The sequence below is a fragment of the Maniola jurtina genome, chromosome 10 (genome assembly GCF_905333055.1).
Source record: "Maniola jurtina chromosome 10, ilManJurt1.1, whole genome shotgun sequence".
Lineage (NCBI taxonomy): Eukaryota > Metazoa > Arthropoda > Insecta > Lepidoptera > Nymphalidae > Maniola > Maniola jurtina.
This window is the reverse complement of record NC_060038.1, coordinates 45,145-64,063: the sequence shown is the minus strand read 5'-3', so window position 1 is coordinate 64,063 and position 18,919 is coordinate 45,145. Positions and strand designations below refer to the sequence as shown.

Genomic DNA, 18,919 nt, shown 5'->3' with positions numbered 1-18,919 from the left:
ATTGCATGTCAAATTTTATTTGACATAACTTTCAAAAACCGGTCAAGTGCGAGTCTGCCTCACACATGAAGAGTTCCGTACAAGTTTTTTTTTATGTAATGACAATTCAGTTGTCGGATTTTTCTGTTTACTTGGGCCACAGGAGTAGAGTGCTTGGGCTATAAGATATTGCTACCTGCCTTTCATGATTCTACGTAAACGGGAAGTACCCAATTTACAAGTTTTGATTCTCTTGAAAGATGACACCAGACAGACAACGAAGTGGTGAAGGAAAACATCGTCAGGAAACCTGCATGCTTAAGAGTTGGCCATAATGCTCCCTCAAAGGTGCGTGAGGTGTGCCAATACGTGCTTGGCCAGTGTGGTAGCTTCTCATTCTGAGAGGAGACTTGTGCTCAGTAGTGAGCCGGCGATGGGTTGATCCTGATGATGATGAATTTTAAACGTATTTTGTCAAAGTAAATAAGCTGAGTTCAAGCAGATAAAATATAAAGAAGGTGCGCCTAATGCATCATCCAAACCTGCACGACAAAGCGACTACGATGCGGGAACCTCAGCCGCGCGGAGGGTCATCGCCTCCTACGATATTTAATGGTGACATGCACACCTACGCGACTACAACAGTCGAGGCTACAACATTTTTTTTTCTACAGATACCTACTGAACCCTAAAAATAGTTTGACTATGGTTTGGGTTTGGGTTGATTGTTCGTGGCCTTTGGTTGACTGTTGGATATTATAATTGAATTGATGTTTTCTCGGTTAACTGTGATTATAATATTTTATAAATTAGAAACTCCGCGCCTACGATCCAAAGTATCAGAGTTTTCCAAAACATTATTTTCAAATAAATAATTATGTATCTAAGCAACGTCCATCTTGACAGCTTGATATTTGCCAATTGACATAATATTATGAACCTCTGTTACAATAGTGAAAGATCCCAGGGCCACCAGCCGTCACGTATTTTCTGACGAACGAAATGTGGACGATTGAGTAGTGTTAGTATGTACTAAGAACGCATGCCTACAGACCTGCTAGCTTGCTTAGATGGCCAATTTTCAGGTATCAGGTAATCAAGGTACATAAAAACATTACTTACCTCACGTAAATTCTCCAATTTTTTTAATTTTTAGCTGTTTTTTTTTTAATATTAATAATTAATTGACATAAGTAAACTATAAGAGAGTGAGAGAGAAGTCAATATATCCTAATACATGTCTTACTCAGTCTCATGCGCGTAGATAATGATGCCCTCGCGCTCAAACCCACAGAGGCATTAAAATTGAATTTAAGGGATGATTGGCCCTCTGGATGGGTCTGTCTTCTTGTAAAAGGTTTTAAAATAGTTGTCTGGTGGACATATATAAAAATGGAGCATCAGAATTTACGTGCAGTTAAGTAATTACTTATTTTGGGAGCTTTAAAGCGTCTGCAAAGCAATACGGCCGACGCGGGAAGTGTCTGGGAGTATTGGCGACATATTTTTAAGGATATTGCCTAAAATATACGTAAAAACCAGTTTGGAGAATTTACGTGAGGTAAGTAATGGTTTTATGTACCTTGATTATCAGATACCTGAAAATTGGCCGTCTAAGCAAGATAGCACGTAGGCTAGGCATGCTTTCTTAATACTTACTAACACTACTCAATCGTACATATTTCCTGTGTCAGAAAATACGTAACCTCTGGTGATCCTGGGTTAAAAGTAATAAGAAAACCAGAAAAGAGCTGATAACTTCCAAACGGCTGAACCAATTTTTTTGGATTATAGCTAAGAACACTCTCGATCAAGCCACCTTTCAAACAAAAAAAACTAAATTAAAATCGGTTCATTCGTTTAGGCGCTACGAGGCCACAGACAGATACACAGATACACAGATACACAGATACACAGATACACAGATACACAGATACACAGATACACAGATACACAGATACACACGTCAAACTTATAACACCCCTCTTTTTGGGTCGGGGGTTAAAAACGACGAAACGAAACATTACGGAACAAGTTATCTCTAATTGTCGCGTTTATCGTAATTATTATATTACAGTTCAGGCCATACCGGAATTATCCTGATGGGTTTTTGATAGACCTCTGTCCATTCTCACCCGCACGAAGAACCTACGTATACCAATTTTGCTGAATCGTAATTCTTTTTAAAAACCTATGTATAAAATCTTACAAAGATTACAATTTTAAAATTTGCATATATTCCTTTTTAATTTTTTGTGTACATTATTGAAGAGAAAAAATGTTACATAGACAGAGAATATGAGTAGCATTATTATGTAAAGGCGCTTGCACACGACACGTGCACTACGCACGGCGCCGGAGCGCAGCTCGTCCACAGGCTCGTCCGCACGGCTGCACGCCGCGTCGCAGCCGGCTCACAGACAGTACCTACGTCAGACATTGCTGAAACCGTTTCTCCCGACGCGACGCGACACACTGAAAAAAAAACACAAACTTTTTGGTAAAAATAGGATTACCTACCTCAAATGCCTCGGTTTCGGAGATTGACTGAAATTCAAAAGGGTTGAAATTTCACCATTCGGTCTAAGTCAGAATCAGGTTTAACATACCTAATATTCTTAAAAAAGATCTTTTTGGTTATTTAATTTTTAAAAGCGTCTTTTGTACTCCGTGGCCGCTACACACTCCAGATCCAAACGACTGGAAGGCTTAGCGCATGTTTCGACGTGAGCTACGACACGACACACATAATGCCCCGCGGCGTCGCTTTGATGTCAGCCCTCCGCGCGCACTTCATTTCACGTTCAATTACTTGTACATACAGCTTTTGTCGTGTGGAAGCGTTTGTTGCACGTTTGTTGCGAGTTGCGACACACATTCAGTTCACATAATATGTTAAGATTGATTCACAAGTTTTGTGAAAAGATAACAGACGGGACACATACTTTCGCATTTTCAATATCAGTATGGAAGAATGGATAATGCCGATGATGGGTCAGTATGGACTATTGTAGGATTTTACGCAAAACACGAGAGGTTTATGCACCAAAAAAAAATTGATTTTAGATATTTCCACTAGTGGCAGCGTTCAGACACGACGAGGCACGTGTTACCCAGTTTGTAGAACAAACAAGCGACAGCAGAGCCGCGCCCGTCCCGCGTCCGGGAGTCGTCCCGTCCCGCCGCCGGCATTTATTGCGAATAGATATCCCGCCCTTTGATCATATCGCGCATTGTTATGTGATGCTAACGGGACTCTTTATTTGCAATTTTTTGAGTGATACCATTTATGTTTTTCGAGGTTTTTCAATCTAATTCTACCTACCAGAAAAAACAAAAAGATTCACAATCTTTTTGAGGTTTGCTGGCAAAAATCTTCCAATAGACGACTTTTTAAAAACGGATTGAAGCCAAAAGAGTGAAATCCCGCTACAAATATCGGATTGGATGCAATTCGCGTTCGGGATAGGCGGTCGTCAATGTCGATGCAGCAACGTTAGCTGCAATAGCACCACATTCGAACTGAAACTTTGCAATCAGCTCGCAGTCCGTCCTAGACACTTAAATACAGAACTAATTACTTAATCAGACTGTCAAATTGTATCAGCATCGGTAGGTAAGGACAAACAATCAAGCATCAAGCTCCTAAACAAATAGGAATTGCCATAATTGTTTAGGTTTAACGAACACGGCGAAGGCCAGTTTGCTAAAACTAACAATTTTGCGTTTCGGATCACGTAAGGAACTACTCGGACAGAACAAACGCAAAGTTCAGCTTTTGTTTGGGCGATGGGGAGTAGGGTTCGAGTGTATGGGCACTCGCCGGTCGGTCGTCGATGGGGAGCAGGGTTCGAGTGTATGGGCACTCGCCGGTCGGTCGTCGATGGGGAGCAGGGTTCGAGTGTATGGGCACTCGCCGGTCGCTCGTCGATGGGGAGCAGGGTTCGAGTGTATGGGCACTCGCCGGTCGGTCGTCGATGGGGAGCAGGGTTCGAGTGTATGGGCACTCGCCGGTCGGTCGTCGATGGGGAGCAGGGTTCGAGTGTATGGGCACTCGCCGGTCAGTCGTCGATGGCCCCGATATAACGTCTGATTGCACGAGGCCGCGGCGCGGGCAGCTCGCTCAACAGCTTTTTTAATTAAATATCTGTAACGTTCTGAGGGCGAAGGGAAAGAAATTAGGCACAAACTATATTTCCGTAATCCATTTTACTTCGTGGCGATTACATGACTGACGCGGGTATTCCAGTTTTCTATGTACCCACATTACACCCCCACACTTAATAAATACTTAAAATCTTACATACTAAGCTATAAAAATACTAAAGTCTATTCTAAATACAAAATAAAAGCAAAATATCAAAGTTTATTAAAAGGTTTCCTTATTCTACATTGTCTGAGTGGACGCGGCTCCGGCACTATTGCGTGAGCCGGGGAGGTACTGCGGCGGCGGGTCTGAGCCGGAGACTCGTCACTCTCCACGGCATCTTGGAACTCCGGTGAAGCCGGAGTATCCGTATGGGCCTTATCTGACCCTGTCGAGCTACCCGGTGTAACTGGCGCTTCAATGTCACCTCGTGTGGACCGCTCCGGCTGGACCTGCTCCGATAAAGCCGCCGGCGATTGAGGATCTGTGCTAGACTCCCGATTTAAGCTTGTAGTAGGACAAGCGAGAGAAAACCTGGTGGACCGTTTCTTAAGCTGATCGATGTGCCTATGAACTAAGTCTCCATCCTGACCTCTGATTTTATAATTGCTTGGACCGGTACATTCCACGACCTGACCCGGTACCCACTTTTCTCTCTTCAGATACTGCCTATACCACACTTCATCCTCTGGTTTTACCTCCCTTTCTACTCCTTTCGCCATTTCTCTTTGATGTTGCTGTACCTTAGCTACTTTCCTCTCCCTATCCGGTTTTAAAGCGTCTAGTTTGGTCCGAAGCCGCCTACCTAACAGCAACATGGCGGGGCACTCCCCGGTGGTCGAATGTTCCGTATTCCTATAATGCATCAAAAAAGTCCAGAGAGCCCTGTCTACGTTCTGTCTCTCTGACACCGCTTTCTTAATCACGCGTTTTAGTGTTCTCACTGCGTTTTCCGCTAAACCGTTCGAGGCGGGGTGGTACGGAGCCGTAAAAATATGCTCGATCCCGTGACTTTGTGTAAAGTTCCTAAACTCCGTGCTGGCGAAATAACTCGCATTGTCCGTTATTATCTGTTTAGCTAACCCGAATCTACTGAATAACTCAGTAAGTCTGTCAATAACTACCGTAGACGCCGTATTCGGCACCTGGAATACTTCTATCCATTTAGACGTTGCATCTACGATCACCAAATACGTTTTTCCAAAAATAGGGCCCATGAAATCCAGGTGGATCCGTGACCAAGGTCTGTTAGGCCACGGCCACATACGTACGGCTTGCTTTGGGGGCGCGTCCGCCTGCGCCGCGCATACCTCGCATCCTTGGCACATACGTTGTATAGACTCGTCTAACGAAGGCCACCAAACGTAACTGCGTGCTAAAGACTTAGATTTCACTATTCCCATGTGGGGCTCATGAATCATTTTCAACACTCTATCCCTACATGTCTCCGGAACCACCAACCTATGCCCCCACATCACACATCCCAGCTCTTCATACAACTCATTTTTGCGATTAAAATAAGGTTGCAAATTAGTAATACTATTCTCCGTGGGCCAACCGTCCCGTAAGTAACTAAGTATTTTCGATAAATCTGGGTCCCTAGTCGTATGTTTTTTTATCTCATTGTAATCTAACAGCAAAGCTTCCTGGATAAAGTGTAAGTAGGTCTGCTCCGGTACCTGCCGCGCCGCGAGTTGTTTACCTGTCATCGGTAACCTCGACAACCCGTCCGCCCCGTTCTTATCGGTACGCACGTACTCGATATCGAATGTGTACGCGGACAAAATAATAGCCCAGCGCTGCATACGGCTAGCCACCATCGTCGGTATCCCCGTGTGTGGGCCAAAGATCGACACTAAAGGCTTGTGGTCGGTACGCAAGGTAAAATGCCGACCATATAAATATTGATGAAACTTATGAACGGAAAATATAATTGCAAGCGCTTCGCGATGTATTTGGGAATAATTTTTTTCTGCATCATTTAGTGTCCGCGATGCGTAGGCCACCGGTCGCTCACAGTCCCCATTCCGACTCGGTTGAGAGAGGACTGCACCTATGCCCTTCGCGCTCGCGTCGCATGTTACGATAAGTGGCCGCGCGGGATCATAATGCGATAACACCTCTGCACTAGTTAATAAGGTCTTAACTTCTTTGAACGCTCGCTCGCATTCCTTTGACCAAACCCATTTCGTATCTCTTTTCAACAACTCATATAAAGGTACTAGTCTCGCACTCATATTCCTAACGAATTTCGCGTAAAAATTAACCAAACCTAAAAATGAACGTAGTTCAGTTACATTGCTGGGCCTAGGTATCTTTGTTATGGCTTCAATTTTATCTGGGTCCGTTTTTATGCCCTCCTTATTTAATACATAGCCTAAATATTTTATCTCATCTACCAGGAAAACGCACTTATTACTTTTTAATTTTAACCCGTAACGGTGTAACCTACTAAAGACCGACTCGACCGCCCGCAAATGTTCCTGCCTGTTCTTTCCTCCAATTACTACGTCATCCAAGAACACTTCAACATTAGGTATATCCTGTAATAAGTTAGACATTATACGTTGAAAAATTCCCGCACTCGACGCTAGTCCATAAACTAATCTATTATACCGGTATAAACCCCTATGAGTATTGATTACGGTAATATTTTTGGAATCATCCAGTTCAATCTGACTATACGCTTGCGACAGGTCTATCTTCGAAAAGTAATTCGAGCCGCTTAAGCGAACGATTAAATCATCGATCCTAGGCAAAGGATAACGATCAACTAACAAAACGGGATTCACTGTAGCCTTGTAGTCCGCACAAATCCTCAAAGAACCGTCAGCTTTATTTACCGGTACAAGAGGCGAAGCCCAGTCCGAACAGTCCACAGGCTCGATGACTCCATCCCGCGGCATCGCGTCGAGCTCGGCATCGACGCGATCGCGCAGGGCGTACGGCAGGGCCCGAGCACGGTGGAAGACGGGAGTCGCCCCCTCGCGCACTCTTAGGGTTGCCTTGCCTCCGGAGTACCGACCCAGACCGCCGCTAAACAGTTCTTTATACCTGTCAACCACATTCCTTAATTCATTATCCAAGCAACCTAATCCACTGGTTTCGCTAATTTTATGACAATTACTAAATAAGGGGATCTTAATCTTTAACTCTGTCTAAATCTGAATCTCTCTGCCAAAACTGAAGGAGCCGGTTGTAAATGCCGACGTAATAACTCGATTGCGTCCTCATATTTCAACTCTGACGGTTTCTTTGGGCTGGCCAGGTTGATTAGAAGTTCGTAAGCCTCATCTCCCATCACCGCTATCAACGTAGGTAGCTTGAGGTCACTCTTAACATTATTAACTGTAAAATACATCTCAAGCCGCTCGACGTATGACGACCACACCCCGCTTTTTATATCGAATTCCTTCACTTTTCCGATCGACATGATGGAGGATAACCCGACACAGACGCACTCTTCGTTTTAAACTAATCCTCGTTCGCCACTGTAACGTTCTGAGGGCGAAGGGAAAGAAATTAGGCACAAACTATATTTCCGTAATCCATTTTACTTCGTGGCGATTACATGACTGACGCGGGTATTCCAGTTTTCTATGTACCCACATTACAATATCACACACACCACACGCGACCCCGCGACCCCGCGACCCCTTCCAAACCCGAGCCTCTTTAAAGCTTGTTACGAATTTATCGGAAAGACAATATAAAAATCAACTGTAAGTTGTAAAGAACTGACCGAGTTTCGCTTTTTTTAGATTTGTCGGCAAGATTTAAAGCGGCGCGCCGTTTTACAACAATTAGAGGATTATTTGTTGATATACTGATGTGATATGGGACAATGAGTGTGTAAATAGTGGCAGATGCGCGGATGGCTCCCCAAATCTGCACCGCCCGACGTGGCCATTACCGCTCGTCGTGAACGTTGATAATCGAGTTACCCGCGCCCCGGCCCCGGGGCAGCGCGCCGCGATCGCGCGTACATTGAGTTAGCCTCGCTTAAGCGTCATACTTCAGAAAGTAATCTTGTTTTTCGCGGAAGGTCCCCGAAGTGCGTTACGAAAATATTACGTTTAGTGAAATCGCCCGATCACAAGAGTTTTCATGAAAATTACGCGCTATTGTTAGGTGTTCGCGTAATGCCGTGCGGGGGTGGAGCCGGTAGCTCCGGATAGAGTGTGACGCAACACTGACATAGCTAGTCGTCGAAATAATCAAAGAACTTCAACAGTCGACTGTATGTCGGCAGGAAGCTGTTATGTACAATGTAACAGTTCACAAGCTGACGCCGCTCTGGAACCCGGCGGGTCACGACAACTCCTCGGCATACAAACGAGACTAATGAAACCAGCTGCCACCACTGTGCAGTAGTTGTCTAGTAATGTACGTCTCTGATCGAGAGAACAGCGCGCCCAGCAGACTGGTGGTCGTGTCGGCAAATGTGACGCAAGGCGTAGTGCACTGCCGCTTCAAGTCTGCTCCGCGCTGAGCTGTCCGAGGAATTTAATCATCCATTTATAAAAAGAGGAACTGACTGACTGACATAATAACAACATAGACTCAAATCGCTGGCTCCCTATATCTATGCAAAAACTTTTGCATAATATGGTGCATGCATGCATTTTGCATGGTTCTCTATAATGTAGAACCCACTAAAAAAGTCTAAAACCAAAAAAGTATTGAAGTGTAATCTTTGAGAAATAAGTAGGCACAGCGCGACATCGACCCAACTACGCACATATTTCGAAATAGTAGTTTATAAAACGGTTGCATAATAGATACATAATGTTTCACACACTACTTGATCTAAACTTACTTATACTGAACGTAATATTTTGTCATAATACTAAATTAACATGACGTGGAATAAAAATTCCGGAACTTTAACTTACGGTCGTAGTACCACATAAAGGTTGATATGTAGTAAGCAGTGTTTAGAAGTGGATCACAGCATTGATCCACGGTCGGATAGTTGCCGCTCGCAATCCCATAAACCTCGAGTGCCCTGTTTTGCCATCAAAAGTTTCCGCAAGCAGGCGCGAGGGGCGCGAGGGGCGCGGGCGCGGGCGGGGGCGGCTCGCAAATAGCACAAGTAGGAAATAAAGCATGCTAATGGGCCAAGTTGCGGCGTCGTTGTTGCTAAGTGTCGTTAGTCGCGGCCCGCTGTCGTCGCGCGACGCAACACACATCTGTCTCCGCGCCCCGACACTTGTGCAATTGTTTCGCGTTCCGGAACTTTGAGGAACTCCTTGTAATTATACCAGCCCCTATGTTACCTCGATATCTACGAACGTAAAGGACGAAGGTAAGGGACAGACTGAGTGACTCGTATATCAACGTGCCTACATTTTTAAGCCGCCGCCGCCGGTTTTACAGACTTGAGATTTTGCGAATTGGTGCTCTATAAGACGTAGATCTCCGCGGTGTGGTGTGCGCGGTGTGGTGTGCGCGGTGTGGTGAGCGCGGTGTGGTGAGCGCGGTGTGGTGTGCGCGGTGTGGTGAGCGCGGTGTGGTGAGCGCGGTGTGGTGAGCGCGGTGTGGTGTGCGCAGTGTGGTGAGCGCGGTGTGGTGAGCGCGGTGTGGTGTGCGCAGTGTGGTGAGCGCGGTGTGGTGAGCGCGGTGTGGTGAGCGCGGTGTGGTGGGCGCGGAGTGGTGAGCGCTGTGGTCCTGTATGCAACAACTCCTGCGATCGGTAACCAGCTGGGTAAATGTGGAAATTTTATATAATAATATATTTTCTTCATTGGCTCCAGTCATCACTAGTAGAGGTAGAGCCTTCACTATCAGGCAGTGAAGGCTCTACCATCAGAACCTTCACTGCCATACTATTTCCAGGCCAGCCCACGATCTTTTCATTGAAATTAATTTTCAAAATGTTTTAAATACTTTTCCGGCAACTTAGAAAGCTTATTAATCTACTGAATGTGCCAACAACGAAATGAGCCGCTATAGGCAATTATATAGAAGCGGAGGTCGGTAGCGCCACGAGCACGGCAGGAGCTCTCATACGTTATGCTGAGCTCCGCGCCGTCACTAAACATCGTAAATCGTAGCGGCGACGTATGCGGTCGCGTGCGCGCGTGTCGTGTCGTGTCTGCTTAGCATACGACAGCGGCCGTGTCTAGACGCGCAGTTTACGAGCAACAGACCTCTCCTGAACACGTCACACACGCCCCCGAAATAGAAATTAAGAAAGCAGGTACTGCCTACCGAGCATAAAAAACGTAATATATAAGTCATCAATTACTATTTATTAGCAATGGTTAGATTAGACATTTCTGTCACAGTGCAATTCCTTTTGATTTTCTATGAAGACCACTAAGTAACATGTTTTCCAAATTTATATTACAATTTCTTAGCCCTAATTCGCACGAGCGTTAAAAAAGCGTTGCGTTAAAACCCGGCGTTGCGCTAACAAAGTGCGCATTAAAGAACAGATACTTGGGATTTGGGAATGCATTTGTTCTATTTGAACGGTTTTTTAACGGATGTTAAAAAAAACTCTCGTGCGAAAAAGGCCTTAAAGTTTAAAGCGATTACGTGAAATATTTAAGACTAGCTGATGCTCGCAGCTTCGCCCGCGTGGATTTAGGATTTGAAATCCTGGGGGAACTTTTGATTTCCCAGGACAAAAGTAGCCTATCCGTAATTATAGCCCGTCCCCGGGATGCAACGTGTTTCTGTACCACGTAAAAACATTTAAACGGATGATCCTTTAAAAATCCCGAGGGACCAAAAGGATTTAGGAATGCAATTCCTTACGGCATCAGGGTTGGGGAGTTGAGTCCTCGAGATCAACGACAAAGTCTTTACTTGGTACAGATACCGTCAATATCAATCAACAATTTATAACCGTCAGTTTCATAATCCCATCAGTATTGATGGTGAGATCCCCTGCAGCATCAGTATTGATGGTGAGATCCCCTGCAGCATCAGGATTGAGGAGTTGGAATCCAATTTTTTTATGAAACAATGTCACAAAGTTGATTAAAAAAAAATTACGCAAATCGGTTCAGAAATCTCGGAGATTTCGGTGTACATAGGTAGAAAAACACAACTCCCTTTTTGAAAGTCGGTTAAAAAAGTAGCCTATGTTACTCCCTGGCCAATCTTCTAAAATTCTAAAATTCCTTGCGACTTGGTACTATCCAACCCTAGCACTTTTCCTTTCAGCAAAGGTTGCCTGGTAGAGAATAGAGATTGCTCCAAGCAATAAGGCCGCCTTTGCACACAATTGTTTTTTCCGTTTTCTTCTTTCTGTGTTGTGTTCCTTTACATGTGTTTTTGTGTCTTCTATTTGTATCTTCTACTTGTCTGTGAAAATCTTGTCAAAATCAGTTCAGTCGTTCCGAAGATTAGCCTTTTCAAACAGACAGACAGACAGACAAAAATTTTAAAAACGTGTGATTCAGTGTTGGTATCGTCCAAATAACCATATGAGGTAGTTATTTCGAAATTATAGACAGATACTCCGATTTTATTTATTAGCATAGATTACAATAAAAGTGAAAAGAGAAAAAATAAAGTTTTGACAATCTCTTATAATAAAGTTCACAATATGATTATGAGGACTTGCTACTCCGGATAATATGCAGCGGGGGTGAATAATTTCCGAACTAAATACACGCACCTGTGTGCTGTGGAGCACTGTGTGTGCGTGTGGGCAGTTCACACAGCTGGGCGAGTGCTCGTCTCGAGAGGCGTCCTCCGGCGACACCTTCGAGAGCCCTCGACAACAGACGACGTCGTCGATAGCTACGCGCCTCATACCTAGCACTCTGTTACTACAGGACGCCCTCCTGACTCCTGCATACATTATCATCGATCTAATTCACTTCAATCATTTAATAGCTTATTCTGTGGTCATTATAAATTCATAGCTCACCTGTTGAATTGATAGGCGATACAATAAAAGCTAAATGTTAGTAAACATATTTAAGTACAAATGATATGAAATAGTGCAAAGCATTCTGGCAGTCCCCGCTCCAGACTAGGACTAGCGGCAGCCAGGACTCAGGAGGATACAAAATGAATTGAAAACCTCCTCCTTTTTGGAAGTAGCTTAAAAAAAGTAGGTGCTTGTTCACAATAGTGTCAAAACTCTAAATTAAATTTTATTAGAAAAAACCTGGATATCAAAGTTCCCACAAAATTTCGTGTAACTGGGAAGTACTATAATAATCTAGTCTACATGAGCTTGAATTTCAAACATCTTGTGTTTCGTTTGCAGGTCCCCCCGGCCCGCCCGGCAAGCGCGGCAAGAAGGGCAAGAAGGGAGACTCCGGCGAGCCCGGCCCGCCGGTACGTACGCTCACACACTGCACACTACACTAACCACAGCTGAAGGTCAGCAGTGAGTTGGCCAAACTTCTCCTTGTCCATGGCTCGGAATAGTTCTCAGACTGGTTTAGTGCCAGTCCACTCCCTCATGTAACGTAGTCATGAGTATTCCCCCCCTCTTTTTCCACCAATGTCACCATCGTAATGGTCGAGGCGCCAGTGGCGAGGCTCCCCGAGTGTCGGCGGACGGCGCGCTGCGGGGCCGATGCACGAAGTTACTGAACAGCCAAACAGTGAAAACCGTGAAACCGTACTTATCTTTTTGTGTTCCCACATTAGCTAAATGTAGGGCTTTTATATCTTTGTTTATATTTGTTATTTTATTTTTGCTGTTTATTTGCAGGGGTTGATGGGGGCGCCGGGGAAAAACGGATTTCCGGTATATTGCTTTTTTATTTTAATTTGTATAATTTTTACTCTTTTTTCAACGTGACATGCCTACTTTTCGATCTGTCACTATTCTTCGATCTTTCGATAACTTCTCCGATGTATACTTGCGCATCTAAGGGTAGAAATTAAAATTGTAAAATTTTCCTGAAGTCGACGATAACTCCAAAGTTGCAAAGAGCAATAGCAACAGTAGCGTTACATGCTGTCGCAATATGAGAAGAATATTGAACTGGAATCTGCGCAGACGGTGATAGATCACCATAAAAAGGCTATTTTATTCATAGCAAGTATTAAAAAGTGCAATAGAGAATGTAATGCAGTGTGGAGCAGGCAGTAGCAGGCGACGGGCAGATGACAGATAACGATTCCCGTTTCAGGGCAGCAAGGGCGAGAAGGGCGAGCGAGGCTTCATGGTAAGCGCTGACCCCGTAGTGCCTCGACCTGCCTCGGACCCGCCGCCCCGTAGCCCCGTAGCCCCGTAGGGCGACCCTGCACGCACGCTCTTTACAACTGCCCTACTATTCTTTAACGAAAGCACAAAATTTTTGCTAACCGACAATTTAAAGCAACCTTCAGGTTTAGACACATTCGTTGACTACACATTATCGATAGATTTAGAGTCTGCGGTTTTCGTTGGACCTAGATGTACCAGAATTTCAAAGGACTCAGATCGATGAGACTTAAGCGATTGTATAGAGCATGCTGCGGAGTCGCTCCCGTAGAGCCCGCCCGTAGTTGTGTCTGCCGGACGTGCGCCAACTAATGCCTTTAGTCCCTATATCTAACAATATAACATACTTCCTCACGTGAATCCATTTCGTACTAAAATTTAATTTACAACGAGTACCTACTAGCGTCGTCAGGCCTCGATTCTTCATGTCATTGAAATCTTAATCGTAATTTTGTGACTTACAATGCGACGACTCCTTATCATCAATTGGATGACGAGTTCGCCCTCGACTGCTACCTCACCTGCAAGCGGTGTAACCGGGAAGGCATACCTATGATCGATGGCAGCGGCGATCAAATTCTACGCGGTATCGTACCAGGATGCTATAGCGCTTGGCGTCAAGGCTCTGCAGGTGGGGTGGTAAGTAGCCGCGGCCGAAGCATTCCACCACGTTATATGAACCGATATAGTTTATCGTTTATTTTCCAAATGACCCTTGCTCTGTAAAAAGATCGTCGTGATGCAAGAAGTCGACATTACGATATTACGGCTGAGATATTATGATTTGAATGGCATAGAGAATAAGGAGCCTGTTAAACGGCAGGCTTTACCACAGCCTGTGTGACTGACTGACGACCTACTGTCTGACTGATGTTTGCATGAAAAATATATTAAATATTTATAATTCCGATAGCCCCTGCCACGTATTCTGCATTCGACTCCTGTCGTGTGAGCAGTAGCTAGTTGTGACAACATAACTCTCCTTCTCTAATCATTTTCTCCTTCCAATTTCTTCTTCGTTTTATTTTTAACCCCCGACCCAAAAAGGGGGGTGTTATAAGTTTGACGTGTGTATCTGTGTATCTGTCTGTGGCATCGTAGCGCCTAAACAAATGAACCGATTTTAATTTAGTTTTTTTTTGTTTGAAAGGTGGCTTGATCGAGAGTGTTCTTAGCTATAATCCAAGAAAATCGGTTCAGCTGTTTGAAAGTTATCAGCTATTTTCTAGTTACTGTAACCTTCACTTGTCGGGGGTGTTATTAATTTTTAATTTACACTTGTAATAACACTAATGCATACAATAACCGATAGCTGTGTGATACGTGTGGTGATTTTAAAAATAGAATTCTTAAAGAGTTGAGAAATGTAAAATATTGAAGATGATTTATTTTAATTTTTCAGGGCCCTATTGGTCTGGATGGTCCCAAAGGTGATCCGGTAAGCATTTACATTGTATCTCTGATGTGCACTCTCACCGATGAGCCGCGCCGCCGCGCCGCCGCGCCGCGTCGCGAGCTCGCGCGGGGAGCCAGGCCGGCGGCGCGGGCGGCGCGCAGGCTTCGTGAGATAGGTCATTTGTGAAAGGAATAAAACGACCGATCTTCCTTCAGTTGCACTAAAAGACTATCTTAGTTCGGTGTAAGACTAGTGCCAAAAATGAACACTAAAGATCATTAATAACAATACGATTTGCTTTCCATAAGAGATATATATAATCGTTAGGCGAAAGTCTTGAAACCTATATAAATACTATAAACTAGACTTGCAACGAATAGTATATTCGGCAGTATACCGAATACCGAATATTCGGCGAGGCCCCTGACCGAATAGCCGAATATTAGGCAAAAGTATTCGGCTGGATTTTAGCGCCAAAAACTTGTACAGTGATTGTTTCGCGCTCCTTTGTTTTGTTCTAATGTTCTCATCGCTCTGAAGTTGGGATAGTCTACGAGAAAAAAAGAAGTAAACTACTTCCTAAAAATGCAGTAAAGTTAGTCTTTCTGCACCATAACCTTCCCCTTCTAAATTTTGATTATGAAAATAATTCAATAGCATAGAAAATTTCTTAACTTGTTTAATACAGAAAATGATTAAATTATGTACCTGTTTTATGTACCAATGACTACTTAATAAATGATTATAAAAGAAATGAGAACCTTACCCTTCTAAATTTTGATTACCACAATTATTCAAATACATAGAATCCTCCATTTTTCCAATTCAGAAGATGATTATGTACCTGTGTTATGCACCAATGACTACTTAAATGATTATAACAGAAATGAAAATATGAATATATACGTAATCGATTTTAATTTTTCATTTTACCAATTATTTCTCTATGACAAAATATATTATTTAAGTATTCGGTATTCGGCCGAATATAATAAAAGCAGCCGAATAGGCCGAATACCGAATAGTAACCGAATATTCGTTGCAAGTCTACTATAAACTATTAAAAAAAAGATGTAAGTATAATGAAGTATCTCGCATGGTGTCGCAGGGCCGGCCGGGCGACAAGGGGCAGAAGGGCGAGCACGGCAGCCCCGGCTTCGACGTGTTCGCCGCCGTCAAGGTACTCCGCTGCGTTTACTTGCTGCTACACAAACTCGTATACTGCCTTAGGCTGTCTCAAAACGCCCTCCACCAACATCAGACTCTACGATATGCTTTTTCAAGCTCACGGTAGCCAACGTCTTCAGCTACCGATCATGAGGTTCCGGGTTCGAATCCCTAATTGAGCCTTATCGGGCTTATCAAAACATTCTCAGTAGTAACCCGGAGTTAGGGAGCTAGCGGTATTGCGCCCTCGCGCCGCGGAGATCACGTGAAGCCGTCTCGCGCCTGATCTCTCCGGTCGTGTCGAAATGCCGTTCCATAGCACTACGAGAGCGAGCGCGCTCCGAGCGGACACGTGCACTATATGTGAGGGCAGAAGGACTAACGTGTGGGGTGGTTGCAGGGCGTGAAGCGGTCGGTGGACAACTATAAGATGTCCCCGTACACCACGGCGGAGATCATTGCCGTCAAGGTACCGCGCGCCGCCCGCGCTCTCCACTATGACTATAGGCTTCTATTATTTTGCGCTTCGTTGTGACATTGACATGGGTCGCTGTGTGTGTTCAAACTTCTCCGAGAGTAGTTTAGTGGGTTTTTGTACTTTTATTTTGTTTTATCTAAATGTGTAGAAGACTGTCGCGACACCCGAACACGATCTCCTTTGCCGTTCGATGATCGAGACTTGATCCTTTCCGATGAATCGAGTCTCGACGAGACGCGCAGGCGCGTGACGAAGGATGTGCGTGATGCTCTCCGGGATCACTTGACATTCATAGCTGGTCATAATAACGCATTTGCTGTGCTGTTGGCGCACACACATGCTCGCTCGGCCGGCGCCCGCGCGGCAGCTGGTGTCGTGTTCAGGTGTCGCGTGTCGGTCGGCGCGTGCGCATGTTGTACTGTCGCGTGTTGTAGGGCCTGCAGGCGGCCGGACACAACATCTCGGCGCACTCCGTCATCCAGCTCAAGGTGAGTGGCTTCCGTCGCCGCATGCGCTGTCGCTTCGCCGCCCCCTGTGGCACTACGTCTGCCACTTCGTCCCGTCTCAGTTTACTTACGCTGTAGCTTTTCTAGATTCTTCGATTTCAAGTAGATTCTACTTCAGAATCAGCATGGCGTTGTTTTTTTATTACTACATATTTTAAAAGATTTTTAGCGAATATTTAGAAAAAAATATATGTATTTATATTTACTTCCTGATAACTTTTCGTTTTATTAGATTACAAAGTATAATGCCTAGAGACTTCTCGAATTCAGCACGGACGTTCAAGAAATCCTAAAAAAACTTACACTTACATAAAATTAATCATCATCTTCAATATATATAATATTTTTACTAACCTGATTATTATCATTAACTTTTGCATGGTGCGACTTATAGTACATAAATTAATTTAAAATGCGATGCATTACAGGGTGAGCCCGGCGAGCCGGGGCCGCCGGGGCCGCCGGGGCTGCCCGGCACCGAGGGCACGGCGGGCGCGGAGGGCCGCGGCGGGCCGCCCGGCGCGCCCGGCGGCGCGGGGCCCGTGGGGCCGCCCGGACCCGTCGGGCCCCTGGGCCCCGTGGGACCGCCTGGACCTATCGGACACAAAGTGAGAAATACCATTATTATGATAAACGGAGTAGATCTCTATTACTTAGATTATATTATTTACTAGCTGATGCCCGCAGCTTCGCCCGCGTGGATTTAGGGTCTGAAATCCCGTGGGAACTTTTGATTTCCCAGGACAAAAGTAGCCTATCCGTAATAGCCCGTCCCCGGGATGCAACGTGTTTCTGTACCACGTAAAATCCCGAGGGATCACCAGGATTTAAGTTGAGGAGTTGGGTCCTCGAGGTCAACGAAAAAGTCTTTACTTGGTACAGATACCTTCAATATCAATCAATTTATAACCGACAGTTTCTAAATCACATCATTATTGATGGTGAGGTCCCCTGCAGCATCAGGATTGAGGAGTTGGAATCCAATTTTTTTATGAAACAATGTCCAAAGTTCCTCTATCAATTAAAAAAAATTACGCAAATCGGTTCAAAAATTTCGGAGATTTCGGTGTACACCGACATAGGTAGAAAAACACAACTCCCTTTTTGAAAGTCGGTTAAAAAAGTAGCCTATGTTACTCCCTGGTCAATTCTCTACTTGTCTGTGAAAATCCCGTCAAAATCGGTTCAGCCGTTCCCAAGATTAGCCTTTTCAAACAGACAGACAGACAGACAGACAAACAGACAAAAATTTTAAAAATGTGTGATTCAGTTATAGTATCGTTCAAAAAACCATATGACCTTAATATGCGGTAGTTTTTTCGAAATTACAGACAGACACTCCAATTTAATTTTATTAGTTAGTATAGATAATATTATATATATTATATTATAGTATAGAATTTTCCGACACTGATCGATTTGACACAGTAAATCTAAATTACTAAAATCTCAATTCTCATCTCTCTCAAAAAATGTGGAATAAAAAGTAATCAAATACAGGTACCTACTTAAATGTGCTTTGTATACCAATTACCAATCTAGAATCAATACACACCTGTATCTAATGACGTATGAGAAATTATTTATCACGTTATAATGAAGACGCAATTTGGTGGCGTTCCAGGGCGACAAAGGCGACAAGGGCGAGCGCGGGTTCACGACGACGCTGAAGGGCGACGCCTTCCCCACCGGCATCATCGAGGGCCCCCCCGGCCCGCCCGGGCCCCCCGGTACTGTCATATTAAGCCTGCAGTAATCACACTAACGCAAACACCTTTTTGATTTTGATAGATGTAAACGTAAAAAGCTTTTTAATTCTGCTGAGGTGGGCTTGTACATTTTGATATTTTTTTGGTACGTACTGGCACTTTTATAAGTAACGCCGATATACCTGCGCAGAAATTCTTGTTTTTGAATGGAGCGAAAATATCTCAGCCATCGTAGCACGTGGCCTTCCGCCTCCGCTGTCGGTTGTTGCCCGCGCGCCATGTTTTGTACGCGGGAATTATAAGCGAAATAGCACGAATCTCTGTTGTTCTCGTGTTGAAAATCGTAACGACAA

General features: G+C 44.4%; 1 protein-coding gene across 1 annotated transcript in view; it reads left to right on the top strand.

Annotated features, from left to right (window-relative positions):
* The window catches only part of LOC123869064 (collagen alpha chain CG42342), a 255,617-nt gene that overhangs the window by 227,237 nt on the left and 9,461 nt on the right, over positions 1-18,919 (top strand). The window contains exons 2-10 of the mRNA XM_045911801.1: positions 12,360-12,430; positions 12,813-12,848; positions 13,237-13,272; positions 14,713-14,748; positions 15,815-15,886; positions 16,274-16,342; positions 16,786-16,839; positions 17,286-17,465; positions 18,482-18,592. Coding sequence (XP_045767757.1) covers positions 12,360-12,430; positions 12,813-12,848; positions 13,237-13,272; positions 14,713-14,748; positions 15,815-15,886; positions 16,274-16,342; positions 16,786-16,839; positions 17,286-17,465; positions 18,482-18,592 — 665 coding nt within the window. The remainder of the gene's footprint in view (positions 1-12,359; positions 12,431-12,812; positions 12,849-13,236; positions 13,273-14,712; positions 14,749-15,814; positions 15,887-16,273; positions 16,343-16,785; positions 16,840-17,285; positions 17,466-18,481; positions 18,593-18,919) is intronic.